The 26,484-nt window shown below is 49.4% G+C and overlaps 9 protein-coding genes across 9 annotated transcripts; 5 read left to right on the top strand and 4 right to left on the bottom strand.

Moving 5' to 3' along the window:
- Window positions 1-527: 527 nt before the first annotated feature.
- Window positions 528-2,117, top strand: N7446_004176 (uncharacterized protein; the record flags this gene model as incomplete). Its single annotated transcript, XM_058512925.1, has 6 exons — window positions 528-656; window positions 741-777; window positions 841-908; window positions 958-1,340; window positions 1,408-1,475; window positions 1,564-2,117. 6 exons carry the CDS (start codon window positions 528-530, stop codon window positions 2,115-2,117), a joined length of 1,239 nt encoding a protein of 412 aa, XP_058374254.1.
- A 177-nt stretch (window positions 2,118-2,294) lies between these two features.
- Window positions 2,295-4,310, bottom strand: N7446_004175 (uncharacterized protein; the record flags this gene model as incomplete). Its single annotated transcript, XM_058512924.1, has 6 exons — window positions 2,295-2,434; window positions 2,491-2,773; window positions 2,833-3,008; window positions 3,086-3,354; window positions 3,438-3,774; window positions 3,884-4,310. 6 exons carry the CDS (start codon window positions 4,308-4,310, stop codon window positions 2,295-2,297), a joined length of 1,632 nt encoding a protein of 543 aa, XP_058374253.1.
- A 7,949-nt stretch (window positions 4,311-12,259) lies between these two features.
- N7446_004174 (uncharacterized protein) lies at window positions 12,260-13,480 on the bottom strand (the record flags this gene model as incomplete). Its single annotated transcript, XM_058512923.1, has 1 exon — window positions 12,260-13,480. One exon carries the CDS (start codon window positions 13,478-13,480, stop codon window positions 12,260-12,262), a length of 1,221 nt encoding a protein of 406 aa, XP_058374252.1.
- A 483-nt stretch (window positions 13,481-13,963) lies between these two features.
- Window positions 13,964-14,629, top strand: N7446_004173 (SRPBCC domain-containing protein; the record flags this gene model as incomplete). The annotated part of the gene is made up of 1 exon (XM_058512922.1): window positions 13,964-14,629. The coding sequence occupies one exon, from the start codon at window positions 13,964-13,966 to the stop codon at window positions 14,627-14,629; it is 666 nt and encodes a 221-aa protein (XP_058374251.1).
- Window positions 14,630-15,024: 395 nt separating this feature from the next.
- N7446_004172 (protein kinase domain-containing protein) lies at window positions 15,025-16,221 on the bottom strand (the record flags this gene model as incomplete). Its single annotated transcript, XM_058512921.1, has 1 exon — window positions 15,025-16,221. The coding sequence occupies one exon, from the start codon at window positions 16,219-16,221 to the stop codon at window positions 15,025-15,027; it is 1,197 nt and encodes a 398-aa protein (XP_058374250.1).
- An 849-nt stretch (window positions 16,222-17,070) lies between these two features.
- On the bottom strand, window positions 17,071-19,263 carry N7446_004171 (uncharacterized protein). The gene is made up of 2 exons (XM_058512920.1): window positions 19,035-19,263; window positions 17,071-18,979 (listed from the first exon to the last, which is right to left on the bottom strand). The coding sequence occupies exons 1-2, from the start codon at window positions 19,201-19,203 to the stop codon at window positions 17,232-17,234; spliced, it is 1,917 nt and encodes a 638-aa protein (XP_058374249.1). The 5' UTR covers window positions 19,204-19,263; the 3' UTR covers window positions 17,071-17,231.
- Window positions 19,264-19,383: 120 nt separating this feature from the next.
- Window positions 19,384-21,141, top strand: N7446_004170 (putative endosome-associated ubiquitin isopeptidase (AmsH); the record flags this gene model as incomplete). The annotated part of the gene is made up of 2 exons (XM_058512919.1): window positions 19,384-19,626; window positions 19,690-21,141. 2 exons carry the CDS (start codon window positions 19,384-19,386, stop codon window positions 21,139-21,141), a joined length of 1,695 nt encoding a protein of 564 aa, XP_058374248.1.
- A 570-nt stretch (window positions 21,142-21,711) lies between these two features.
- On the top strand, window positions 21,712-22,913 carry N7446_004169 (putative oxidative stress response protein Oxr1; the record flags this gene model as incomplete). The annotated part of the gene is made up of 2 exons (XM_058512918.1): window positions 21,712-22,715; window positions 22,769-22,913. 2 exons carry the CDS (start codon window positions 21,712-21,714, stop codon window positions 22,911-22,913), a joined length of 1,149 nt encoding a protein of 382 aa, XP_058374247.1.
- Window positions 22,914-25,858: 2,945 nt separating this feature from the next.
- N7446_004168 (uncharacterized protein) lies at window positions 25,859-26,071 on the top strand (the record flags this gene model as incomplete). The annotated part of the gene is made up of 1 exon (XM_058512917.1): window positions 25,859-26,071. The coding sequence occupies one exon, from the start codon at window positions 25,859-25,861 to the stop codon at window positions 26,069-26,071; it is 213 nt and encodes a 70-aa protein (XP_058374246.1).
- Between the last annotated feature and the right edge of the window lie 413 nt (window positions 26,072-26,484).

Genomic DNA, 26,484 nt, shown 5'->3' with positions numbered 1-26,484 from the left:
CTCATTCGCTGCTTGTAGATCCAACGAACACCATGTCGGCCTAGATCCGGGTACGGTCCCACTAGTTTATCTGGTCGACCAATCACAGTGGCTGAGTGTGGTCCAGACTTTCAGTCCTTGACGCGGTCATGTCCGATTTCCGAATCCGGGGGTCGATGATGGGGGATCTTCAGCCGCCAAAGCTCGGTGGTTCTTGGTTCTCTGCATGTTCACTGCAGATCCGCTGAAATACCACTAGGTGCTTATCCTAAGGTCTTCCGAGTTTTGGTGAAGGCAAACGTGTGGATGTTCTTTATATGCTTTGGATTTCTCTTCTTCTCGCCTGCTTCCATGCTCCGATCTCTCATCGTCTCATGTCCTGTATATTGGTCGGGTCATGGTGATTTCCTTGATTAATATCACTACTACTCTCACCACTGGACGATTATTCTATTATCCGATGGACTGGGACACGCTACTTGTCTTTCCCCCTTTCGCGTTTGTTACTTTCTAGCTGAGGGTTATCTATCGCGTGCATTGTCGATCAAATGTATGTTCTGATCGTCTCGACTATCTTTACGGTTCTTGCAACCATCTGTGTCATTCTGAGGTTGTGGACGAGATTCTGGCTTATTAGGGCTCCGGGGTTAGATGATTTATTCATTACTGGTGCATTGGTACGTATTGCAACGGGTTCCTTGGCCTCAGGAGGGGCATATCACTTAAAAAGAGCCTGCATACTGACGTACAATGTACATCAGGCCGTCAGCCTTACATTCTACGCCTTTACCTTACTCGGTAAGTGATCTACTCAACAAACTCACACGTTCCAACTCCCAATCTGACATCCATCCTCTATAGAACGCCATTATGGCCTCGGGCATCCCAAAGCATCCCTCCCCCCACACGTTATCAAAGGTCAACTACAGGTAAGGTATACCAATCTCCCTGATAAGACAACCCATTAACAAAGTATAGTTTCTCTGGCTTTCAATTCCCTTCTACAATCTCACCCTGATCCTCTCCAAAATATCCGCCCTATACCTCTTCGTCCGTCTCTTCCGCCCGCGCCCTTTCCTCCTCGCTACTTATATCACAATGGGCTTCCTGGTCGTTGCAGGCCTATGGATGACATTAAGCGGGTTCTTTTTCTGTGCACCCATCCACTACTTCTGGGATGTATCCGAGGAAGTCCGCAATGACCATTGTCTGCCTGAAGGCCCTGTTTGGTTTACCAACGCTGGCATTCAGATTGCTACTGACATCATCATCCTGATTCTTCCTATGCCTTTACTTTGGAAGTTGCAAATGCCCCGCCGGCAGAAGTTTGGGGTTGTTGCTGTCTTTGGGCTTGGAATTATGTGAGTATATGTCTATACTGAGTTTCAAACTAACGGGAAAGCTGATTTTGTTTTTTTTTTCTTTCAGGGTCATCGCCACCAGTTCAGCCCGTCTCTCTCAGTTAAGCATCATGGTCCACGAAAGGGATTTCACCAGTAAGTACCATCCAAACACCGAGACCAACCCGTATCCACATATACACAAAATACCACACTATGAAACAATATACTAACAAACCCGCAGAAACAAACTCCCAAGCCGTACTCTGGTCCTCCCTGGAAGCAAACATATCAATAATCTGCGCCTGCCTCCCACCCCTGCACCCCCTCCTCTCGCGAGTCTTCTCCTTCTGCTTCCTCCCCCAACCCCTCCACTCATCCCCAGGCTCAAAAGCCGGTCACTCGCACACAACCCAATTAACAGACTCCCGCAAACCATCCATATACTCCCACTACAACTCAAACCCCAGCCCAGACGGCGGAGTGTGGTATAATGAACTCTTCACGCCCGGTCCGGCGAATTACTCGGCTAGTATTTCAAAGGATAATAACAATGAGGACCCAGGGAACGAGGATGGGATTCGTGTTGTTCGGGAGTTGAGGATGAGGTCGGAGGAGGTTCATACACCTATTTTGAGGACTGGGTCGCCTAGGGAGAGGGAGAGAGATTTGGAGATGGGGACGCTTGATAGTCATAGTGCTCGTGAAGGGGGTGGGGCGTCGAATCCTGGTATTGAGTGGGATTTGGGGGACTTCGAGTTCCCTGATTATAAGGAGCGGATGAATGCTCCTATTTGATTTGTTGGAGTGGAGTGGAATGAGGAGAGGGGTTTGCATATACCTTATTGCATTGAGATGGTGCATGATATATAGCGATGATGTTAATGATATTGTATATTTCATCAAGACCGGTGCGTGTAACTAGTTGCGGTGAAAGTATAGTAGACATGGTCATCTACTTGTAGTTCCGAGTGATCAAAGATTCGCTCGAGAAACCATCTTCCCCTGCATAGCTTCCTCAATCGCCTTCGCTACAGCAACACACTTCTCCTCCCCAAACCGTCCCCCAACAACCTGTACACCAACGGGCATACCCTGAACTAAGTCGATATCATCTATTCAAAAGTCAGCAGAACTCTCTAAATCCAAACCAGAGATTGAATGCACTCACATTGTGTCTTATTAAACTTATCACTATCATTCCTGGGAATATGATCCAGCCATGCCTGATCAGGAACATCCTTCTCCTTCGAAACAGTAGTGATAGGAACTGCCAATGCGGCATAGCCCAGGAAATTCCAGATACTTGTGTAGCCCACGTACGCACTGGATTTGACCCATGTCCATGGCTTGTAGCCTACCCATGGCGTATTGGGCATGATGATCGCGTCGATGCCGGAGGATATCCATTTGTTAAGGTATTCCGTTTCGTAATTGTATTTGTCTGCATTGAGCTATAAAATGCGTCAGAAGAAATCATAATAATCATAGCAATTTGTGGCTCAGTGCTTACCTGGTGCGTCTCGCTCGTCGTCAACGTATCCTCTGGCTTCCCAACGAGCATTCCTTCAATAAGTGGCTCGCCTGTTAGTTCTGTTTTCCTTCGGCAGCCTTCTCCGCCATCCGAGAATATGGCTTTTGCCCAGAGGGTGTATGCGTAACCGTGTGAAGAGGCATCCCATTCGAAGACTAAATTCTTTTCATCAGTACTTTATCCCCAAACATGGCCTTGAAAAGGGTTTCAGATAAGACTTATGCTTTCTTACCATCATGACCAGCCACCCTCAAAGCCTCGATAACCTCCCGCATAGCCCTAGCAATCGGCGGCTGAACTCTCACAACCCCATCATCAACCAAGAACCCAATCCTCAACCTCTTCCCACCCGAAGCCAAATGCGCCCTCCAAGGCACAGGGGAAACATGCTGATCGACCTCCCAAGGCGACGCAGTTGGCAAAGCCTCCATATACCGCTCGATAGTAGCCAAGCTACAAGCCATAGGCCCAGCAACGGAGCGAACAATATCCTGCCCAGGACTATATGAACAGTATTATCAGCCGAAACGTTCACCATCACCATGCATCATCACCACAAAACAGAAACAGAAACAAAAACTCACTTTCCCCTCTCATAAGGATGTCTCCCAGGACTAGGCGACAACCCAAACAGCCCACAAAGCGCAGCAGGAATACGAATCGAACCACCAAGATCAGTCCCAATACCAAGAACGCTACCGCGCGCCGCAACAAGCGTCCCCTCGCCACCGGAACTCCCGCCAGAAATCAAAGCCCGGTTAAATGGGTTGACGCACTGCCCGAAGACGTGGTTGTACGAATCGGACATCATCATTGATTGTGGGAGATTGGTCTTCACGTAGAGGACTGCGCCTAGGCGGCGGAGGGTTCTAGCGACTGATTTGTCGGCTTTTTCGGGGTTGTTTGTTAGTCCGACCCAGCCTGGATTTTGTATATGTTAGTCTTCTTGTTGCTTGACTGGTTTGCTTGTGGTTGCGGTATGGTTGCGATTATAGTGATTAGGATGGAGTGAGAAGGAAAGGGAATGTACCGATTGAAGTATCAACACCCTTAACCGAAAATAAATCTTTAATAGACACCGGTAGACCGTGTAAAGGCCCGGCAGTCTTGCCTGTTTTCGCGAGGTGGTCATCCATTTCTTTGGCGGTGGCGAATGCCTCTTCGAAGAATATCTCCGTGCAACATGTTGTTAATTGGTGGGCTAGCGCGGCGCGTTTAGAAAATGCTCGGGTTAGATCTAGTGAGGAGAGTTCTCCTGACGAGAGCTTGCGTAGAAGAACGGAGATATCGGTTTCTTCTGTGAGGGCCAGTTCATCCGGAGTGAGAACCAGGCGGAGATAAGCCAGGGCATTTGGGGTAGATTCGATCGCGGGGATCGGATGTAAGCGCCACTCGGGTGGGATCAGAGAGTGTTGATCGGCGCGTTTCTGGGTGGACCGTTCTTGGTATGTAGCCATGCTCTCAAGGGGTTCGTTCCTTGAACTTGTGAGTAGGAATGTGTAGAAAGGAAGGGGTGGGAGTCTATATGTAAGGTTGCAGAAGTGCTATCTACATCGAGTCCCGCGAAAGGAAGGTCATCTCGTCGGTAGCTGCGCCAATCGCTCTCCTCTTCCCCCGCCTCCTCGGATACCGTGGGAACCAATGAAGCTTCGCCAGTAGCCTCTCAGGATATGATATCGCATTGGGATGGCCAGGTACATGTATAATCTTTATGTGGCAGGGATCTGCGTGATAGCATAAGTAAGATAAGAGGAAGTAAAGGGATACAGCTGTAATATGTAGAGATACTAGATCATCTAAAGGATTAAGTCGGAAACCAGGTGTACCATGGCCGTCTTTAGGTTTGGATTGAAGTTCTAAAGAGATCACACATGGTTAGGGTTATTTGATGGTCGATAGGTAAACACCAAATAGGAAGGGACCACCTTTGTTTTCTTTTGCTCAGCTGTAGCTTTCATCCACCTCTGTCTGTTTAGGAACCTTTGGCTGCCGGATCCTGGAGAAGTTGTGGCTTATATCAAAACGCTGGTTCCTCTCATCAGAGGACTCGAACATCGTGCAGCAAACGAAGCTCATGGTAAATACCTTACTTCGAACAGAGCCACTAAGGCTTATTCTAAAGTAGGGTAGAATCATTTCTCTACACAGAATCAAGATGAGACTTACGAACATTTTCAGACCACCGAAACTCATGACGCGGAAGGCGAAAAGTGTGACCCGGCCCAAAGAATACATAGCTCGCTCGAATGGCCTGCTCGATTTCCCTGTTGCCTGTCACCTGTATAATGCCATGCCCTCATATATTTCAAGGATCTTCGATAGCGTTAAGGCGGATTGTCAATCTGTTCCTCAACCGGCCGCTTAGTTGTCTGTTACCAATCAAGGAGAGCAGTATTTTACTCTCTGCCAGCCTTATATCTCTTAATACTAGCTTTCAACTATTAATACCTTATTTCAATTACTCAAATTAGGATTAATTATTTAGAAACCGTTAACGTATGGAAGTAAAATGTAGAGTGTACCTACAGTATACGGCGGCTTTGATTATAGATCTCCACTATTATGAGCTACCTCTCAGCTATATTTTACTAAATCTCTAGACCTATTATCTTTCACGATAATCAGAGCGATTTTAATGATTCCTCACTACGTACCTAGACCGGATGTCCATTAGATTTCTCCTCCAAAAAAAAAAAAAAAAAAAAAAAGGGCTCAGCCGGGATTTGAACCCGGGACCTCCCGCAATTAAGGTGTAATCACCTGAAGCTCCGGTGTCTCCGAAGCGGGAATCATACGACTAGACCACTGAGCCAATTAAACAGCTAACCGGCCGCAAAAATTCAGGAAGCCTGTACCTAGTTTCCCGGATGATCTTTAGCGATTATATATGTTGAGATTCATGGCATCTCCAGGCATCTCCAGGCATGAAATGCCTACTTCGCCAAGCATGAAGCTCATGATCAGCATTGACCTACCATGTAGAGTATAGTTCAGGAGAAATGCTTCTCATTAAATAGGATCTCTCTCGTGAGAGAGAGATCAGACATAAACCACCTCATTGGCCTTGACGTACATGCTTCCGTAGCGTCATTCATCGTGTAATTTCAACAGGTTATGAGCCCGGGTTGTCTCAACAGCCGGGAATAGCTTCATCTTGCCTCCCCCTGAGCCCTTTCCTCCGAAACGATGTCTGATCCGAACCCTCGACGTCTCCGCCCGAGACGGCAAGCTCCCGAGCAAAGCGAGCTGCCGCCTAGCGATATTGAATCCGTCCACTATAGTGACGATGATCATGAAGACGCCGACCGTACATTCCGTCAAGAGCCTCCTCGGCAGCAAGACCCGCTGCATTTCCCAGCGCCAGAGGCCACTGGCGTTGACAATTCTCAAGCGAATCGACGCCCTATACTCAATGTAGATAGGAGCAATCGAAGCGACATGTTCAATCTGTCGCCGATTCGTGAATCTGTACCTCTCCAGTCTCCTGAGAGAAATATGCCGCATGATGATGAAAATACCGTCGGCACCTATCCTCTACGTCAATTTAGACCGAGAGAATCCCCTGAGCAAGAAAAGGCTATTTCGCATCTAAAAAGGGCGAAAGAAGCAGTTAGAAAGCTTCGGGATGACTCCAAATTCGAAGCCTTGAAGGGTAAGTCCAATTACCGTCATTGGGCTGATAACATGGAGCAATTATTCGATGACAATGCCGTCACTCCAATTGTATACGGTGAAGTCATGATCTTACCCCGTGAGCATCGCCACTTCCTAGCGCAAGCTCAATTTGTCTCATTCGCGAGAAGAGCTATCAATAGCCATGTGTCGAAGCAAATTCAGCAATATCTGCAAGATAGAAAGCTTCGAGATCCGGCTGCAATGTGGAGAGTAATTAAGAGCGCGTACGCGCCTACCGATGCATCCATAGCAGCTAATGGCGTCGATGAACTCGATGAGATTCTCGAGAGTAACTGCACGTCTCTCGATCAATATAAATTCCGCTTTCAGACCGCATGGACGAAGACTTTCATCGGAAGCCCTGATAGCGAGCGCGTCAAATGCCTCTTCTTCCTTAGGAAGTTAGACAGTCCAAAATGGGACGCATGGAAGACTAGCCTCGCATCGCGAGTGAGCAGGTCATCCGACTCCGATAAGATCTATCAATTCGACGAGCTTATAGCTGAGCTCGAAGACTTCGAGAGATCACTAGACCGTGAGACTAAGACCCGAGGTGCGTACGCCGTACGCTCGGCAGCGACGGCAGCACCAGCAGCTTCAGGTTCAAAACCTCAGTGCGATCATTGCAATAAAAAGGGCCACGTGAAGGCGAATTGCTGGAAGCTCCGCCGTGAAAGGAAGTCAGAAAAAGAGATGAAAGGAGATGGTTTTTCGGCCGAAAAAACAGCTGAAAAAATGGAGGCATATACTGCAAATACCATTGAAATCCTCCTACCTCAAAACATGCTTTCTATAGCTTCTGACACGACTTCTGATCGATGGATCTGTGACACAGGTGCCGACGTCCATTTTACGGCTTCACCTAGCAATTTCATGCCTGGTACGGCAAAGCCGGTCTCTATCCGTATTCAGACAGTCTCCGGCACCACGATTGAAGAAGGTCTACGCGGAGATATCTGCATGAAGCTTTCCGGATCTAGAAGAAGACCAGACTCCAATATCGTACTTACCGACGTCACCTGGACGCCTACAGCTAGCATCAACCTGATCAGCGGCGCAAGGCTAGCAAAGAAAGGCGTCACAGCTATCTACCGTCCAAATCAGCTAATTTTGAAGCGTAAGGATGGTAGCACTCTTGCTACAGGACGTAAGGTCGATAAACAGTGGATCTTAAATGTCTCTTCCGTCGGATCTCCTCCTTTAAAAGTGGAGAAAGCAAGCATGCATCACGTCCGAAGCTCCTCCGAGTCACCTATTACGCCTATAGCTATCCTAACCACGGATGCTAATACGGGCGCCGAGACACCCCAACCCCGTCTGAATAAGTCTAGGGTCAATGTCCACACCTGGCATCGACGGATGGGCCACATTGGCACTCAGGGGGTGCAGAAAACGGCGAGAATTGTGGATGGCATCGACATTGAAGGTCTAGCAGTCTCTAAACAGCCTTGCGGAGACTGTGCTATCGGACGAGCACCTCACAAACCTAGCCGGCGGCCAATTCTCCATCGCTCTGAGAGAGCAGGAGACCTCGTCTACATCGACATTGGCGGCGGCGGTAAGCTCACACCCGCTATCGAGACGGGAGCTAGATACTGGCTTCTTATGATCGATGACTTCGATGGATGGGCCGAGATCCGTTTCCTCAGGACCAAATCGGAAGCTGAGATAGCTATCAAGGAGCTTCTTAGCACCTACGAAAAGGACAGGGAATGTCAGGTCAAGGACCTCATTACTCCCAAACCAAGAGATGAAATTGGAGCTATTCAGACTGATAATGGCAGAGAATTCACCTTCCAAAAGCTTCAATATTGGGCTAAAATGAGAGGAATCCACTGGCATTTCATTGCTCCGTACGCTCACGAGCAGAATGGCAAAGCGGAGCGTCTCATGCGTGTTGTTAGTGAGAGAATGCGATGCATTTTAGCTGATAGCAAGCTTCCTACCTTCTTATGGGCTGAGATCATGAAGACCGTCATTATCGTGAGAAATATGACAGTCTACAATGGCCGTAAGATGCAAGGAAGACCTCCCACTACTCCCTTCGAGCTTCGCTACGGTAGGAAGCCAGACCTATCATTTCTACGCGTTATTGGTAGCAAGGTCTGGAAAGTCTTCCCACGTGAAGCTATTCATCAAAGCGACGAGGGACGCCACCTAGCTCCGAGAGCAGAGCTCGGCTACCTCACTGGATATACAGGCTATAGCGGTGCCCAATATCGCGTCTATAGACCATTTCCTAATAAGAAAGGAGGCACAATGCATGTCGTGAGAGATGCAATCATTGATGAAGGACCCGATTGGGATCTATACAATGACCCTGACACCCCGCCAGCATCTACTGCCGCGTCTATCGACCTTCCTGAACCTGATCTAGAGGACTCCGACGATCCCAAAAATGACGAATTCTACGTATTGGACGAGAATTCCGATCAATCCGAGGTCTCAGATGCATCGGACGCATCAGACAGCAAGTCTGACGCCGATTCCAGTGACCCAATTCAGCTATTTTCAACGGCTTCGAGAGCTGAAAAAGCTGAGATTCAACGCTGTGAAGACCAGACCACAGTGCTTCTTGCGGAAGCGAAGGTGCTCTCTACGGAGAGCTCTCTCCTAGCGCTTCCGCCTATCCAGGACATCGAATCTACGCCAGCTCAATGGCTCGATTCTCCAACATCTCTCTGGGAAGCTAAGGCTTCACCGTTCTGGCCATGGTGGGAACAAGCTATGAAGTCGGAGATCTCTCAATTTGAGACTCTCCAGGTATGGCAACCAGCGTCTCCACCTCCAGGGGCTAAGATCCTCTCGGGTCGATGGGTCTATAAGCTTAAGACCGATGCTAATGGCAGACCTGCCAAGTTCAAAGCACGGTGGGTGGCCCGAGGTAATACCCAGAGAGAAGGCATTGATTACGAGGACGCGTACGCTGCCACCGGCCGCTACGAGACCCTCCGAGTACTCCTTGCAGTCATCACATTGAAGAAGCTTCATACGACGCATTTAGACGTCAATTTAGCCTATCTCAATGCAATTTTGGAAGAGGAAACGTATATGCAATACCCCGACGGCTTCCAACCCGACGGTCTCGACTTTCATGGCGTCGAACCTCGCGGTAAAGTCTGTCGCCTTCTTAAGAGTCTATACGGCTTGCGCCAGTCAGCAGCCAATTGGTATAAGACCCTTAGCAGCTTCCTCATTTCCAAAAGCTTCATTGCATCCTCCGCTGACCCGTGTCTATACGTACGCCACGAGCAAGGGGTGGAATTACCGTCATCTTCGTCTACGTGGATGACATGTTGCTCGCAGCGACGTCTCCCACAACGCTTCAGAGAGTCAAAGAAGCTATCGCTAAGAAATGGTCTATTTCAGACCTAGGTGAGGTCTCTCACTACCTTAGCCTTAGGATTCAACGCGACCAGGAAGCTGGAATCATGAAAGTAGACCAAAAAGCCTATATTGACAGATTTCCTGAGGTTCTACCGACCTCCTCCTCTCCAAAACCTCTCATCCCATTCAGCCCTAGCATCGAGCTTAGGAAGGCCGAAGAGCCGGCCGACCAGCAGAGCGTGAAGACCTACCAGTCTCTCACTGGTAGTCTAATCTACGCTAGCACGGTCTCACGTCCTGACCTCTCCCTAGCGCTTGGGATGCTCACGAAGCATAACCTCAAACCTCACGATCCTCACTTCTCCGCCGTCTACCAAGCCGTCCGATACGCTAAGCGAACCAGCAACCTTGCGATAACCTACGGACAACCGAAAACGGGTGGTAATACTGGCTGTGAGGACGGATACGGGTTCTGGGGGTGCGTGGACGCGTCCTTTGCATCGGATCCTGACACCATGAGAAGCCGTACAGGATGGGTATTCTACCTCGCTGGCGGACCAGTTTCATGGGCTTCGAAGCAGCAATCCTGCGTCACGAAGTCATCGGCCGAAGCAGAGTATTACGCTCTCTCGGACGCAGGAAGCCAGGGTGTATGGCTTCATCGCTTGCTCGTTGACCTACGAGCCGTAGATGCATCAGACCCGATTCATCTCTACAGCGACAGTCAATCCGCGATCTCAATGGCTAAAACCTCAAGGCATCATTCGAGAAGCCGCCATATTGAGAATCACTACCATTGGATCAGAGAGAGTTGAAGAAGGCAAGATACGTCTCTCACACGTCGCTGGCGTCGAAAACATTGCCGATGGCTTCACCAAGCCGCTTGCAAGACCTGCTTTCGAAGCATTTCGCGACGCGCTGGCATTGGAGAAAGCATTCTGATCTAACCAATGAGAGCCGAGTATTTCTCCTACATTTGCTACGTTATTACCTCCTTTTCTCACGTCTTTTGAAGACATGGCAAGCTTCAATACTGAGGGGGTGTGTTGAGATTCATGGCATCTCCAGGCATCTCCAGGCATGAAATGCCTACTTCGCCAAGCATGAAGCTCATGATCAGCATTGACCTACCATGTAGAGTATAGTTCAGGAGAAATGCTTCTCATTAAATAGGATCTCTCTCTCGTGAGAGAGAGATCAGACATAAACCACCTCATTGGCCTTGACGTACATGCTTCCGTAGCGTCATTCATCGTGTAATTTCAACAATATATATGGAGAGACCAGAAAGCGTGTAAACCCCGAAAGATGTCATACGCCGTTTGGCAGTATCATCGAGGAGTATCAGACTGGGAGCCAAGGAATGTCTAGATTGATAACAACAACTTCCAATGGTGCTATTTATGATTCTTTTCACCAGGCCAAATTCGAAGATTGATGTGGGTTTGAACTAGAAAGCGTAAGGAAGCGGAGGTATAGATCGATTAATGATGATTTTTGATGTATGGGCTTTTAGAGACAGTGATGCTGCAGTCTAGGTTTCTTTTTTTCTACTTATCGAATTCGGTGGTACGCTCTATCGCATTTGACTTGTTTTCTGACGTAGTGGTATCACCGGAGTCGGATACCTTGAAGGGGAAATCCTATACGAAGATAAGCCGTGTGGGGGTTGCCGAGTTCCTTTGACGCCAAATCGGCTATACGGCTACTTAGTGGATCTGGTTACTGTGAATAGGACGAAGATAAGCATAAGTTGGGAACTTCGCAGTGTTCATGACAACGGCAGGATTTAAGGATTGGTATAGTTCTTGGTGAGCCCAAGGAAACGCAGGATGTAGAAAAAATTACTGTCTGTTCAGTTCTACTGGGTGATAGCAATGAGAATCAAGAGTGAGCTTCGATTCCTGAAAGCTATTTGAAAACAATTAACGTAAAGAGTGTGGTGCACAGCCGTGCGAGTCATATACCAGTTCCTATAAAAACATCATCCGCGTGTAGAAAGTGGGAAATGAAGGACAGGCCATTGACCGGAGCCCATTTGAGAACAAACGAGGGTGGACAGTAGAAGGCAAATGCTAGTGGAAACAAGAAAACAAAACGGGAACCATTGCAAAAAGAATGATGAGCAGCTCGATGAACCAGAGTCATTGAAAAGGATGCAGGAAGCAAAAGCCAAGTATCAGTAGAAGAAAGGCAAGGAAAGACAAATACCTGTTGATCCGGAATGTGTAAAAAGAAAGACCGCCCAGAGGGAGTGAGAGCAAAAGAAGGACATCTATCTAAACCGTGTCCCAAACGCAAGAAGCAACTGTAAGAAAGGAAACAACAACAACAACAACAACAACAACAACAACAACAACAAACAAACAAAACTCAGAACCATATATAACGCACTCAATCATGATCAATGCTTGATGACACCGGCCCGCCAATTTGGGATCTTCATCATGTGCCAGTATCGGCTGCCTCGATCTGTATGGTTTCTCCTGCGCCTCAACCGTTCACGGCGATCCCGTCGCTTGGTTGCGGCATTTGGTTGCTCTGGCTTTGGCTTCTGGACCTCCACTATGTTGTCTGACTTGGGAGAGATTGATGGAGACATGGAGACTCTTTGTTCTTCCGCTGGTTGACGACGCATTCGAACCCTGCGACGACCTTTGGATCTCACTCGGATTGAAGGGGCTTTGGAAATGAGAGTCCAGGGTGCGACAATATCTGCATCCGCGATAGCACTTTGATGAAGACTGCTGGTGCGGGAGATCCTTCTAGATCGCCTTCTTTGCATATGCTTGGCCAGAGCCGCAGCCATGGCCACAGCAGAATGCGAAGACGCGGAGCTATCATCGCGCAGTGAGAGAACACGCCGAGGAGTACCAACCCATTTATCATCATGTGCATGCGGTGGTCGCGAGTGACGCTTCGAGATAACAGCCTTGGAAACCCTTTCAGGGAGGTTTCTGGAGGAGCCAAAGGAAAGAGGGGAGTCACACAGATTGACCGGGCCTGGAGGATGAGCCGGGCATGACTGCGCACTTGCGCAACTTTGGTCAGAACTCTGAGATGGTACGGAGTTCTCAACGCCCATCTTTTGCGAGACTCCATCCGAAACCACCGCAAGTTCCCCATCCCGAGAATGCACGTCGACTAAACACATCCCAACAAGAGGAGACTGGAGCATGGAATGAAATGGAGGCTGTCCTAATATGCCGTAGGTTACTCCAAACTCAGTAGCCATGGTGCCTGTCTCGGGTTGCATTTTCGGGGGTGAATAGCATTGCACAGGGCAGGTTTTGGCACGAGTCGCACGACTGGAGGCGGAAGATGGTCCACGTTCCGAAACGCTTTGATGTAGGGAATCAACACTGTTGAAACAGTTGTGGCAGACCACGTCGTATTCTCCTTCCCGGGGAATGAAGTTCATGGACACTGGGTACAGACCCACGTGCATGTCTGGAGTCCAGTTGCAAACTTGCAGCCAGGACGGGAGCTCGTCAAGTGGGATGAGTGGTGACCACAGGCCTTCTGGTCGGAGAATGCAGAATCGACGGACTAGGGGTTGAGCCGGTGGTTGATGCACGGGTTGAGGGGTTGCAAAAAACATCGGGTACTGAGGAGAGTATTGCATGTTGAAAACTGAAGAGACCGGTTAACTTGAAAAGAATGAGATAAAATGAATGTTGAAATGGACAGCGAAAAGAGTGTATGGAGATGGAGAGAAGAACAGAAGAGGAAGAGTAGGGAAGAAGAAGATGGTTGTGTAGAAAGTTATGGGAAGGAGCATGTTGTAGAAGGAACCATGATAGAGTATTCAGGCAGTGAAGAACAGAGAAGAGTATAGAGACATACAAGTCTACATTACTGGAGCTGGAATTATTAGTGTTCAATGTTTCAACCAATCCATTACACCCCCAACTACTCTCAACTATAAACAAAACACAATGAAGCTTTTATAGTTCCTGATAAGCGCTTATCACTGCAACCGGTGCAAACAAGTGCAACGATCCACAGGTGCAACATGCCATCCTATACTCCCTTCTCTCTTCCTCCCTTTCTCTATTTCTCTTTCCTTTCTCCAATTTCAATCCTCCAGCTGTGCCAAAAATTCGCAATGACAACCCTCCAAGACCCAACCAACGCAACCCGCGCAACCCCAACAATAACCCCCAAAGCCGCAACCCTCCACGTCGGCAGCTCAACCCTCATCAGCGCCCCAGCAGCCAAAGTCTGGAGCACCCTAACAGACACCTCAACCTGGCCAGCCTGGAACTCATTTGTACCCCGTGTAACAATTCGCTCACAACCATCCAACACAACACCCGATGACATCACCAACGACCCCTCCCCAACCCTCCAAAAAGGCACCCGATTCATCTTCCACGTCCGCATGGACCCAACCTCAACCTCCACAAAGCCCCAGGCCGCAACAGACGTCTACGGCCTCGTAACCGAGTGCGCAGCTCCGAACGCCGAGACAGGCGATATCGGCCGCATTGTTTGGACAGTTGATCCTGATGCGCCGGGCGCGATGCCGCAGTCTCTTTTGAAGGCGGAGCGGGTTCATGAGGTTACGGCTGTTGAAGGTGGGACTGAGGTGCGGAATTGGGAGGCGCAGGTTGGGTGGCTTGTGTATGTGGTGAGGGTTATGTATGGGAAGAGGTTGAGGGCTAATTTTCAGTTGTGGGTTGATGATTTGAAGGGGTTTGTTGAGGGGTTGGCTGGCGGTGAAGGTGAAGGCCAAGCTGATGATCGAGTTGAGGGTGAGGGATCTGCTTGAGGATTTGTATTGTTGCTTTTGTGGTGTTTATTGATCAATTGTGAAAGGTGTTGGTGGCTTTATTTTGTGCTTTTCTGTCCCTCGCTACTTATGTGTATTCAAGTTACTCGCTACTCTACGAGAAACTATGTTGACTATGACCGAATCATGGTTTGTTGACTTGTACAAGGCTGACAGATATCCCGAAATTCAAATTGGTATAGTATTATGAGATGCTGACATCTATCCATGCAAATATTGTATCACCGATATAGTATGATACACACTCCCGAAACTCCATCTAACAGGGTATATCAAAAATGCAGTTCCCTATATGCGACAAAAAAGGTCAAAACAGGGAGTTGCGACAAGAAACCGAAAGTGAAAATGAAAAAGAACCCAAAAAAGCCAATATATCAAGAAGAAGAAGAAGAAGCAAGATCAACCCAATCGACCGTCGAAATCCGCGAAGCAGGATCCTTAACAACGGCCGGCTTAACAAGCCCCTCAACAAACCCATTCCGAGGAACACGATGCCCACTCGACCCAGACCGCGTAAGATCAACAATCTGATGCCCCTGCCTAGCCATGGCAAGCCGCTGCATGTTACTCGTACCGGGATATAACAACAAATCGCCGGTAGCAGCAGCAAGCAGCGTAGCCGCAAGCGAAAACACATCCGACGCAGGCGTCGGCGCAATATCACCCGAGGTCAACGAAGCCAACATCTCAGGTGCGGTAAACGGCGGTGTAAACGCGGACATGGATGCGCGCGTTGTATCAAGAGGGATAGCGGGATCATTGGGGATTTCGACGGCGGACGAGAAATCCGCGAATAAGGGCTCGAATGGGAATGCGCTGGTACTCTCGTTTGCGTCGACTGGGCGCAGGAGGATATTATGTGGCTTGATATCGCCGTGCACCATCCCCGCTACTTGGTGCAACCAGTTCAAGCCTGAGATTAGCTTGCGGGCTAGATCTTTGTACGAGGCTGGACCTTGGACGGGGTCGAACATTGTCGGCGTGGCTGGTTGGCGGGAGCGAGCGATGTCGGCTTGGTCTTCTATGTAGGTTGATAGAGCCAGCGGGATGGCGGTCATAACCAGGCCGCCTAGGTCTGTGTGTTTGCCGTGGAAGGGTACGATGTAGGATTCGTGGCCCGCGGTGAGGGTGAGGCGGGTTAGAGTTAGGGCTTCGGCTTCCAGGACTGGGCGGGCATCGTGCCGCACGGGCGCCTTTACGGCTAGAATGCGGGCTGTTGAGACTGGGGAGCTTGGGGGTGTTGATGGGTTGCTGGTGTTGGTGCTGGTGCTGGGTTTGGCGCTTGATGTTGAGCGCGCTTTGTATACTATGCTCCATGCGCCGCGGCCGAATTCGATAGGGCGATTGTCCCCGTTGTGTATGATTTCGAGGTCGCTGGTGAAGTATTGTGGGGTGCTGACATCGGGTTTGGGAGCAGAGAGCGATTGAGACGGCTGAATGTCCTGGAATGAACTTTGGCGACTCTCTTTTGCTATTGGGGTTACGGGCGGCGTAAGACTTGATGTGGGGACTTGTGCAGGGGGCGTCGGCTCTGATGTCTGCAGCGACAGCTGGTATGGGGGATTCGCCATTGCTTGTATGCGCAATGCTGGAGCGATCTGGGGAATTTCAGACGAGCAGAGACCAGGTTTATATGGGGCTCGGAGGAAGGCCCGAGACAGGCCAAGGATTCAAGTCAAATAGCTCTGATATCGGCGCCACTCGCGAAGAGATAACCTCACAACCCACGGTTGGGGAAGACGGACTATGACGGGGTGGCGATTTTTGGTGTAAGACTAGCCACTGCACACCCTTATATATGGAGTTCGAAGGGCTCTAGACCTTGAACTCGGCCTCGAAAGATTGGGCATAAAAGACTCGAAAGAGAAGAGAAAGATTACAAAGGCGCACAAAGCGCTTTGCGCTTTGTGTTGAGGGCTATGGGGCCGAAAGCAAACAAAAAAGCAAAGCAAGTAAAAAAAAAAAAAAAAAAGGAAAAAAGCCCACTCCGGTCTCGACCAAAAGGAAATGAAATGACAGGAACAAAATACTACGGTGTCGACGCTAAAGGAAAACGGAAATTGGCACTCGGAAGGGTTCGTGCTGATCGGGGTCCACCGTTCTCTAGATAGGGATTTCTTACATGTAAGATAATTATATTTTAGAGTCAGATTATAGATTAACGTTATAGATTAGAGACTACATGTATAGTAATCTCATATCTCACGCTTTTAGTGGTCTAGGAGCATACTAATTGCTGCATGGCAAAGTGGGCTTCACCCAATGCAGCCATCCCGAGGGCCCACCGCATGCGTCCCCAACGGCTGTCATCGCTTATCTTGGTGGTTTGTTTGTATATTTCTGAGTCATATACTTGTTTCTAAGTGTACTACCATAACTAACTTATACAACTATCAAGTATACAAACCCAAGTCATATGGCCACGTATTCGCCTACCTCATATACATTCCATAGGATCTTCACAACCAATCCCTCAGCCTCGTGCCCTGACCCCGGTCCGGAAAAGTTACCCGATTGGTCTCTATTATCTATACATCTATGTTCACATATAATACATGGCTATAATACAGTCACTGCACTTTTAGTGCAGTTGAATGTTTTCTATTCCGGATTGGAATGAGGTTAGTGTCCCACCCAACATGCGGTTGAACTGCAATGTGCTTGTCCCAGGTGAGCTTTTCTCGAACTCAACCATAATCTCAAACAGTGTGGTGGTAGAAAGTGATCGCACTCGGACACCACTCAAGTCATAGTCCAAGTTGGCCTGGTAGCTGAACGCCGGATCTGCAGAAGGATCTGGCAAGGCCATTGGCCCACAGCCAGGCTTCAGTCGCCGGTCCGCGAAGGCCGTGAGACTGGGAATGGCCTGGACGATTTCGTTGATGCTCCGCCCCGGGAGAAGTATGGAAAGCAGTTCGCTGACCGACATGCTGACACTGGGGTGGAAAGGAGCACTCAGGGCCTGGAACCGAGCGAGAAATTCGGTAGTGTCTACGTTCGGCATCTCGGAAATCTTCTGCACCACAGGTGGGTTAGGCTGTGCTTCAAAGTAGATGATGCCACGCGGGTAGTCGTGAGGATAAACATCCGGCGGGGGGATAAACAGGGGCTCAAATGGCCGTCGTTCCCAAAGCAATACGGAATTGTCAAAATTGCTGGATAGAGCAACATTGCGGGCGTCATCCATCACTCTGTCATAATACCTCTTTTTCACGAAGTGTATCTCGGATATTTCGGCGTTCTGGATGGATTGCAGAGACACAATATCACCTTCCAAGCCTTTCAATCTCTCGGGGGTTTCATTAACATCTGCTGCTGCACGAGCAAACTTTCGTGTAAGTTCGTCAATCTCAAGCTGGCGGTTGGCAAATTTCAGGCGGTAGTATGCACTTGTGTTCTCTCTGTCTAATGTGGTGATAGCCGCGTTTCGTGCTTTCAATTTTGCTGGATTTCCTCTCTTTTTATCCGGCCTCTCTCCTAAAATCAGGTCTCCTTTTGCGATATCGTCCAGTAAAGGCTTATGGGACTCAAGAAGTCGTCTGTGGGTGTAAGGCTGGGTATCCTTTCTCCTCGAGGCACGACCAGGGGCACGCTCAGGGGTTGGTGGCACACACTCAATGGGAGGTAATTGTCGATCTGGCGGCGTGACAATGCCCTGTGCCGCGGCTCTTTCGCTGACTCGTTCTCTGTTTGTGACGGTTTCGTTGTAGTCTCGCCAAGTATACTGTGGCTCAGGCATCTCCGGCCTCGCGAGCTCCACACAGTGCAAGGCCAAAGTCTCCGTTAACAATCCAGACCGCTTTCGCTCTGCAATTGCTCGTGGGAGAATAGTCGTAATCTCAGTGTGGGGAAGTTGTGCAATGATTCGGACAGACCCGTAGCTGTGCAAATCATATTTTTGCAAACATGTTTCCAAGAACTTAATCCACCAGCGTCCCGGTGTCATATGGTCCTTGCCAGAAGCTGCCTGGGGCGGGTTGGCCAAGACGAGGAGCGTATCATTTCGTGGCAGACCCGCAGAGCTTTGTGAAGGTAGGCTTTGCTCTGGAAAGTTTTCTTTTATTACAGCACCCCAATCGACTCTTGTCTTATGCAGCCCGGCGCTTGGATATATCTCCATAGGAAGGAGCTTGTAGCAGGGCTTGCTCTCTGCTAAGGGATGAAGAAAATCACCCCAGATATCGAGGTCTGGCTCAACAAGCACATGGCGGCGAGGTCGCAGGAAGTCATTGATTTTGGATGACCAAAAGCCGCTACCAGGCCACAGGTCAAGGATATCCACTGGGGTGTTTTGACGAAGATAGGGCGCTACACGTTGAACAATTTGGTCTGTGAAACCCGTGAGCATTTTTCACATGACACAAGCTTCAGGACAAAGGCTTACCACATAAGGATTCATTCACAATCTCACTCCTAAGTATGACTCGACGCTGGGCTTTCTTCTTCTGCGTAATGTCACGGATCCGTTCGGTCAAAGGATGAGCTGCGTTCGTCTTCCATCTGTTCCTCGATGCAAGGACCGGGTGTAGTGTTCTGTAGACTCTGTTTTCCATTCTGTGAATGGATACCGGAATTATCTATGTCATGAAGGGTATAGCGAAGATAAGGTGTGGCGCATTGGAGTCCAAGTAGTTGCCGTTGCAAGAGTTGCAGCTGTTTTTTTTTTGGTCGGAGCGGAGAGACCAAGCTTCCCGATCATCTCCCCACCACCCTTCCTCCCCATTCACGTCTAGATGCGGCTCCCCTACTACAATTGCCGCTGGTCTTCGTGCCAGGTTTCGGAGATCGTTTCTCCATGCCTTTTGAGGCTTGACGGGTATCTTAACTTTGTCATCGCGATGGCTTCCCACGTCGGCACCGGAGGTACTCCGCCTCAGAGCGTGGAGAGCATCACTCGCATCGCCCAAAATTACGAGTACAACTCATCCGTACGTTTGCGGTACTGGCTGAGGACGGCGGCAACGATTCTACGAGAGGTTGGTTGCTTTTGCTTACACCCGGTCTGGTTCGTTGGTTCATGCCTAACTTGGGTCCCCTAGGCACACATCTACGAATCCGAAGGACACGACGAACAAGCATACCTTCTCCTCTTCCGACACGCCCAGCTGATCTTAGTCCATCTTTCGAAGCATCCGGATACAGCAAAGTATGAAGAAGACCGCAAAGCTTTGGTGGCCGCCGAGAAAGAAGTGGAGAAGAACCTCAGCAAGCTGGAGATTTTAAGACCTCGGATCAATAAGCGATATGAGCGCTACACTCAGTTGATGCGCGAGCGTGAATCTCGCAAATTGCCAGCTCAATCCAAACTCAATAATGAGCCGCGAGAGCAAGTTACAGACCCCGCCCTGGCCGGTGTCGCCGAGCCCTTGGAAGCCGGCGAGAATCGGGACCTTGCCGTTCAGCTTGCCCAGCATGAGCTCAATCGGCGTGCCACTATCCGAGGGACTAAAAGCGCATCAGCAGAAGAACTGGAGGCTCATCGTACAGCCGGTGTGTGGGGTGATTGGGAAGTTGCATCGAAGCCAGATACTCGATCAGGCGACCAAGACTTGAGCCGACGGATTCAGGGCATCAGGTCCAACATCGATCACACGCATCAGCCCACTTATGGCCAGCGCGCCAAAGATTCAATGAGCGGGATTTCGTCAGTCTACAAATATCCAAGTGTGCCGCGTCAGAAGCCTCTGGAGCCCACTGTATCTCCAGGCCAGATCGCCATCCTTGATAAGAACGTAGAACGCCATGCGGCCCCTATCCGACCTCCGAAAGAGCACATTGAGCCCAGCAGGGCCTCAATTATTGACACAAATGCACCGCCAAAGCCATTAAAAGTGGCACCAGCCCCACCACTCCCCGAGAAGTTTCGAGCAGAAGAAACCAGCACCAAGCGGTCTGATCTCGATCCATCCAGTTACACCTTCAAACCTTCCGCTTATCTGGAAAATGGCACTCCCTTGCGCTCCGTCTTCCTGCCAGCCGACCTCCGAAATCGCTTCTTATCCCTGGCTGCTCCCAACACCCGCAGTAACCTAGAGACATGCGGAGTTCTCTGTGGTACTCTCGTCTCTAACGCACTGTTCATATCTAAAGTGGTGATTCCAGAGCAAACCTCCACATCGGACACCTGCGAAACGGTGAACGAGTCTGCTCTCTTCGACTACTGTGACTCGGAGGACCTGATGGTCCTCGGATGGATCCACACGCATCCGTCGCAGACCTGTTTCATGAGCTCCCGCGACCTACACACACATTGCGGCTACCAAGTCATGCTCCCGGAGAGCATCGCTATCGTGTGCGCTCCAAGCAAAGATCCGGACTGGGGAGTGTTTCGTCTGACTGACCCGCCGGGACTCAAGGCTGTTTTGAGCTGCACGCAGACCGGTCTATTCCATCCACATGCCGAGGAGAACATCTACACTGGTGCTTTACGACCCGGGCATGTTTTCGAGGTTAATGGACTCGAGTTCGAGACAGTAGATCTGCGTCCTTAGCACGAAGATATGATTTCTTTATATGGATCTCCTGATACAACGCCATTATGATACCAATACTGTTTGCATTAAAATGATTTTTGACGTGGCAAGATCTGAACAGCCTGTTGTCTAGAGGACCAGGGCGTTTGGTCCCTTGACATAGGTAGCATTGTTGCATCGAGCTTGATCTCAATTCAATCCTTATTCAAAGTACAACGTACTCTCCAGCTAGTGATGTAGTGATTTAAGATTACATTTGAAAGTTCGTGGGGAAATATGCTCAAGTTGATATGGGCAAGGCTTATCAGATCTAAAATAAAAATGGCTTGCGTCAAGACGAGGGTCAAATATACACTCCAAAGCTACAATGATTCCCTGCAAGCATATACATGTAGCAATCCATGAATATAACAGGGTAAGCTACAGAAGGCGAAGCCTGACGTGGCTCCCCCACAGATAAGTGATAGCGGGTTTCATCACCTCCGCATACCTCTCTTCTATCCCTTCTCTTTCTTCTCTTTTCTTTCCCTTCTTTCTCTCTAGGCTTAGCCGAAGCTCTTTTGCCAGCAATTGACTTAGAATCTCCGCATGTCGTCTTCATCCCAGCCAGATCTCTCTCCCGACCCTCCAATCCACTCCTCCTCGAGATCAAGGTCTCGCACTCCCACGCAAAAAACACCCGCCTACCAATCCGCCGCCTCCTACTTCTCCTACCCAGTCAGCCACGTTGTTTCAGGCCTCTACCGTCGCATAACTGAACCAGACTTAGCCAAAGACATGCCATCCGCACTCCCATGGTCGAGGTCGTCCTCCTCATCAGAGGTCTACACGCCGCGCCGAACAGCCTCGCCCTTTCAGCCTCCGCCACTCACACCTCTCACCCTCAAGATCCCAAAAGGCATCGACCTGCTCCAGCAACAGCTCCTAACACGTGCCCTCGCCGAAGAAATCCGGCTCCTCGTCCCCCCACGCCTCCAACTAGCCGAGACCTGGCATCTCGCCTACAGCCTCGACCGCGACGGCGCGTCCCTCTCCACCCTCTACGAGAACTGCGCTGAGTTCTCACACCGCAGCCCGCGGGCGGGCTACGTCCTCGTAATTCGCGACTCCTCACCCTCAAGCTCCGTCTTCGGCGCCTATATGACCGACCATCCACATCCAGACTCACAATTCTTCGGCACGGGAGAGTGCTTCCTCTGGCGCTCTAGTGTACTCCCACCTCCAGCGAGCTTCCCTCTCGCGCTACCGGGAGAAGGTCCTCAATCGGAGGAAGCGCTTGAGCGCGCTGGCCTCCCGCCTCCGCCTTCTGCGGATACCACTAATGCTGCCCGCTGGAGTACGCTGCGCAATGATCCCCAGGCGAAATTGAAAACTCCTCGATCGGAGTCGCCCTCTCACAGTCTTAATGTCAATATTAAAACCAATCTGGCTGCTGCTAGTGGTGGTGTCCTTGCGCCTCCTTCGCCTTCTTCTATTCCTTCGCGCAGTGGTGCTAGCACCCCTGAGCGCATTCGCTTCAAGGCTTTCCCGTACAGTGGCGTTAATGACTATATGATGTTCTGTGAAACTGGATTTCTCAGTCTGGGAGGCGGGTAAGTAATTTTCATTGTGGATTTGTTGGTACTGTTAGCTAATATCGGAATAGTGATGGTCACTACGGATTGTGGGTTGACCAAAGCCTTGAAAAGGGTGTTAGCGCTTCCTGCCAAACTTTCGGTAATGAACCTCTCTCTGACGAGGGTGTCAAGTTTGATATTCTTGGAGTCGAGGTGTGGTATGTCGGCTCGTAAACAGCTGAATTCATGAAGCATGGCATGTGTATAAATGGCATACGCAAACATTGGCGGAACCGATACTCGGACGGTGCATCATACAAAAGCCGAAAGTAATTGCTTTTGGCATTCCTGGACTAGAGTACTGCAAAGGCAGTGGGTTCGAGCGTTGGAGATATTTGTCATATTTGGTTCATCTGCACTTCAAATACCCGGACGACGATGTGATGCTGGATCTCCCGCATTGTTGTTCCTCGTCAATCATTTACCTATAATCTACTGGTTTCAAGTTGCGCTTGGATATTCATCAGACAACGCCATGCAGTCGTGATATAATCCATCATTAATCACCTCAACCCTATAAATCTCTAACACAGTTCATGGCAGCCCGTCCTTCAGCAATGACACCCAGACACTTAGCAACCTTCTCCCTCTCTTTCAATGACCGAAGTCAAGCAGTGTATCGGAAATATTTCAGCCAGCTTGTCAGCTCGGTTCAACTCACGCAGCAGGCCTTCGTCGACAACAGCCCAGGTAACGAAAGACAAATCGGCGTATGTGCATTTACCACCGACTAGCCAGCCCGTGCTGTTTCTCATCAAACCCTCCACCAGGACACCGATCACTCGTAGATCTCATTGACATACCGCTCCGTTGCTGATGGGAGCTTCTCAGGGTGGAAGCGCGCAAACCAGGTTGCCTAGCCGAAGTAGAACCCTCAGCCTATTGTATGAGTTTAGCTCTATATTGCAATTTGTGTACTCGGGAAGATCGGTCCCTGATAATTGAAAGGCTAGCCAATGCTGGGATGGGTGTTTCCGGGCAAGTTCTGTGTGTAAAAGTTTACCCTTCTTGTCGTATTATTTGACTAGATAGAGGATGTTTGCAGCACTCTGCCATTGTAATATTGTTGTCCATCGGCTCCCGGAGCACAGGGTGAGTTGGTCACCTCGCCGCCCTGAACAGCCCGCTGAGCAACCCCGAGCTGGTCACTGAGCAAGCTGATCGCTCACCCCGTTGCTCTCTCCTGATCAGCCCCTTCCCTTCTCGTCTTGCTTTCTAGCTTTCGCCTGCTCCGGTTGTAACCGCACTGCCCAGTGGTGTTCCTAGTAGTTCATGTCTGGAGATGACGTATTCCTACGTCGCTACAGTGACTTGCTGTTCTATTCGAACTTTCCACCGATCGACTCGGTTGCTTCAACTTGCATGAGAAATCCAGCATCACTTCATTTCCACGTCCTCTCATACGCTCTCTCGCTCTTGCTGCCGACTCCACTCAGCAGACGCTTAATAGGAAAACCACGGAAATTCACCCTTGTCCGTGGCTCCGTACCCTGTACCACGTTGATCCCAGGAACAACATTCGATTTGAGCTTCGTGCGACTTCTTTTTGCGTGGTATGCCCTAGGTCTCGAACACCCCGCCGCGCCGTGTGACGCAAGTCGACGACATCGGCTGACGGATCTTGTTTAATTTCGGACTAAGAATCCGCCACTGGATGAATTAAGCTAGTTTTCCTAGGAACCCTTTCCTACAACTGATCCCCCACAGCTATGAATGGCTCTGCGATTGGCTGAAATGAGTATTGGAGAAGCTGCCACGTCATTTGATGTGGTATCATTGCCATGTTTGCCTTGTCGATAGATCTAGAATCTATGCCAGTTCTGTCTCTAACTTATAGTCCGCTCTTCAATGTAACGAGCAAACTGAAACGATGAGTTTTAGCACATAAATAGTCCCAGCTATCCCTCCTTTGCGGCATGTTTTTTTTGGGGGGAATATCGTTCAAACCTGAACTTTGCTACCTCCTACTTCGATTCCCAGTCAATTCAAACCTCTTGAATCTACCTACCATGGTGACGCTGAACCATCAGAGATTTTGGCAGCCAGCACCAAGAGCTTCAGTGAGATGCTCTTCCACCGGCTCAGAAACCCAGACTATCGATGCAGTGAGGCAATTGGACACCCCAGAAGAAAGAAATGAGGCAGAAAGCCACACCCTGGAGATTAATGTGCTACAAGAGGAACGCAGTACACTGAGCCTCGATAAGGGGGATAAGTTGCAGCGACTATAAGTAGCTAATCCTTTCCCATAGACTAAAATAATCATCACATTTGTACTTGAATCCAAGGTTTCAACTATCCAACCTCCTTATTTCTCCTTGTGTTTAGATAAGCACATTTCTATCTCTCTCATGTCCCAGATCTTCTTCACGACATAATCATGCTTATTATAATGTGACCATCAACCATGATATGATCGGCACGTGGGATGACGACTTCATTCCAGCCGATCTTCAAGAAAATATAATTTCTGTTGATCTGCCAGATGGTCATGAACGAGAAGGTTACTCAGTTCACTTGGACACTGGTAGCTATGAGAATGATCTCCAGGCTGGACAAGCTAGTTATCTGGACATGGATAGCAATGCGCCACTAATGACTGGGTCCGCCTCCACCGATATTAATGGTGTAAAGTCAAAATCCCGACAGGCGCCTCTTGAATGCTTTGTTGAGCGTGGTTTCAAGCCCTTCCGCATCGTCCACCCAACGTACGCTTAGGCACGGCCAGCAGCGGATCCCTATGCTTTCTTACAGAATTCAGGGTCGGGCCACACTCGTAGATCATAATAGGAGGCCTCATTATCCCCAGGGACTCATCCTTGCAGCCACATCCCGGACTGGAAATGGAAGGGACCTCTTGCAATCCTCATCCTGACAACCCTCACAGCCTTCATTAATGGTCGGTTGAGCCCATGTATCCTAACACCAGGCCCATCCTGAATCATTATTCTGATAATGTCATTGTTAAGGCTATGATGTGAGCAATGTGGCCAATATCCAACCCGCCCTTTACAAGGCCTCCGGCAACGTTACGCTTCTGCCATGGATCAGCCTGTCCTTCAGCCTCGCCGTGTTTGCTGTTTTATCCCTTCTCCCGGATGATCATGTATTGTGTCGACATGAAATGTATCTATATTGCTAATGTTGTGATCTTTATGGCTGGTGCTGCTGTAGCTGGTGCAGCGTCCGATCTCCCTGCGGTCATAGTTGGCCGGATCGTCATGGGTGTCGGTGGTGCTGTTTTCGGTCTTTTGAGCGCAATATGGGCCGTGGGTCTCGTTCTTGGATGTCCTATATGGTTCGCTCTCGCCTCGAATAGTCACATCACCTAGCGGTGGGCTTTCTACATGAACCTACCCTGGGTAGGTCTCAGTCTTGCGGTCGCCATAATCTGCCTTCTTCACAAATACCTAGGGCCAGACGGTCCGTTGGTCTCCAGGTTGGTGGCGATTGACCCCATTGGTATAGCGTTTAACATGGCGGCACTCCCAAACAATATGGAGCCTTCTCCCATTTAACACGGAGCCCTATTCCATAATAATAGTGATAAGTGAATTGAAATCAACCAGTACCCTTCTTATTCTCCACTCACAGTTAATAGAACATTAAGAGTTGATTCCTATATAGTATAGCCACATCTGCATATATAATAAGAATTAAAAGAAAAAGGAAAGTAAGCATACATTCAGAGCGTGCAGTGCCATGAAACTGTACTCCACCCCTGCATAAATAGTTTATGTCACAC

This window comes from Penicillium canescens (assembly GCF_028828765.1).
Source record: "Penicillium canescens strain IBT 15451 chromosome Unknown utg000003l_segment0_segment0, whole genome shotgun sequence".
Lineage (NCBI taxonomy): Eukaryota > Fungi > Ascomycota > Eurotiomycetes > Eurotiales > Aspergillaceae > Penicillium > Penicillium canescens.
The sequence above is the reverse complement of the archived record's forward strand: the minus strand, read 5'-3'. Positions and strand labels throughout refer to the sequence as shown.

Excerpts from the sequence above, each read along its gene's own strand:
- N7446_004171 (XM_058512920.1), bottom strand. The coding sequence starts at position 19,203 with ATGGAAAACAGAGTCTACAGAACACTACACCCGGTCCTTGCATCGAGG. Across the intron at positions 18,980-19,034 it reads TGTGAATGAATCCTTATGTG|ACCAAATTGTTCAACGTGTA; the intron begins GTAAGCCTTTGT and ends CGGGTTTCACAG.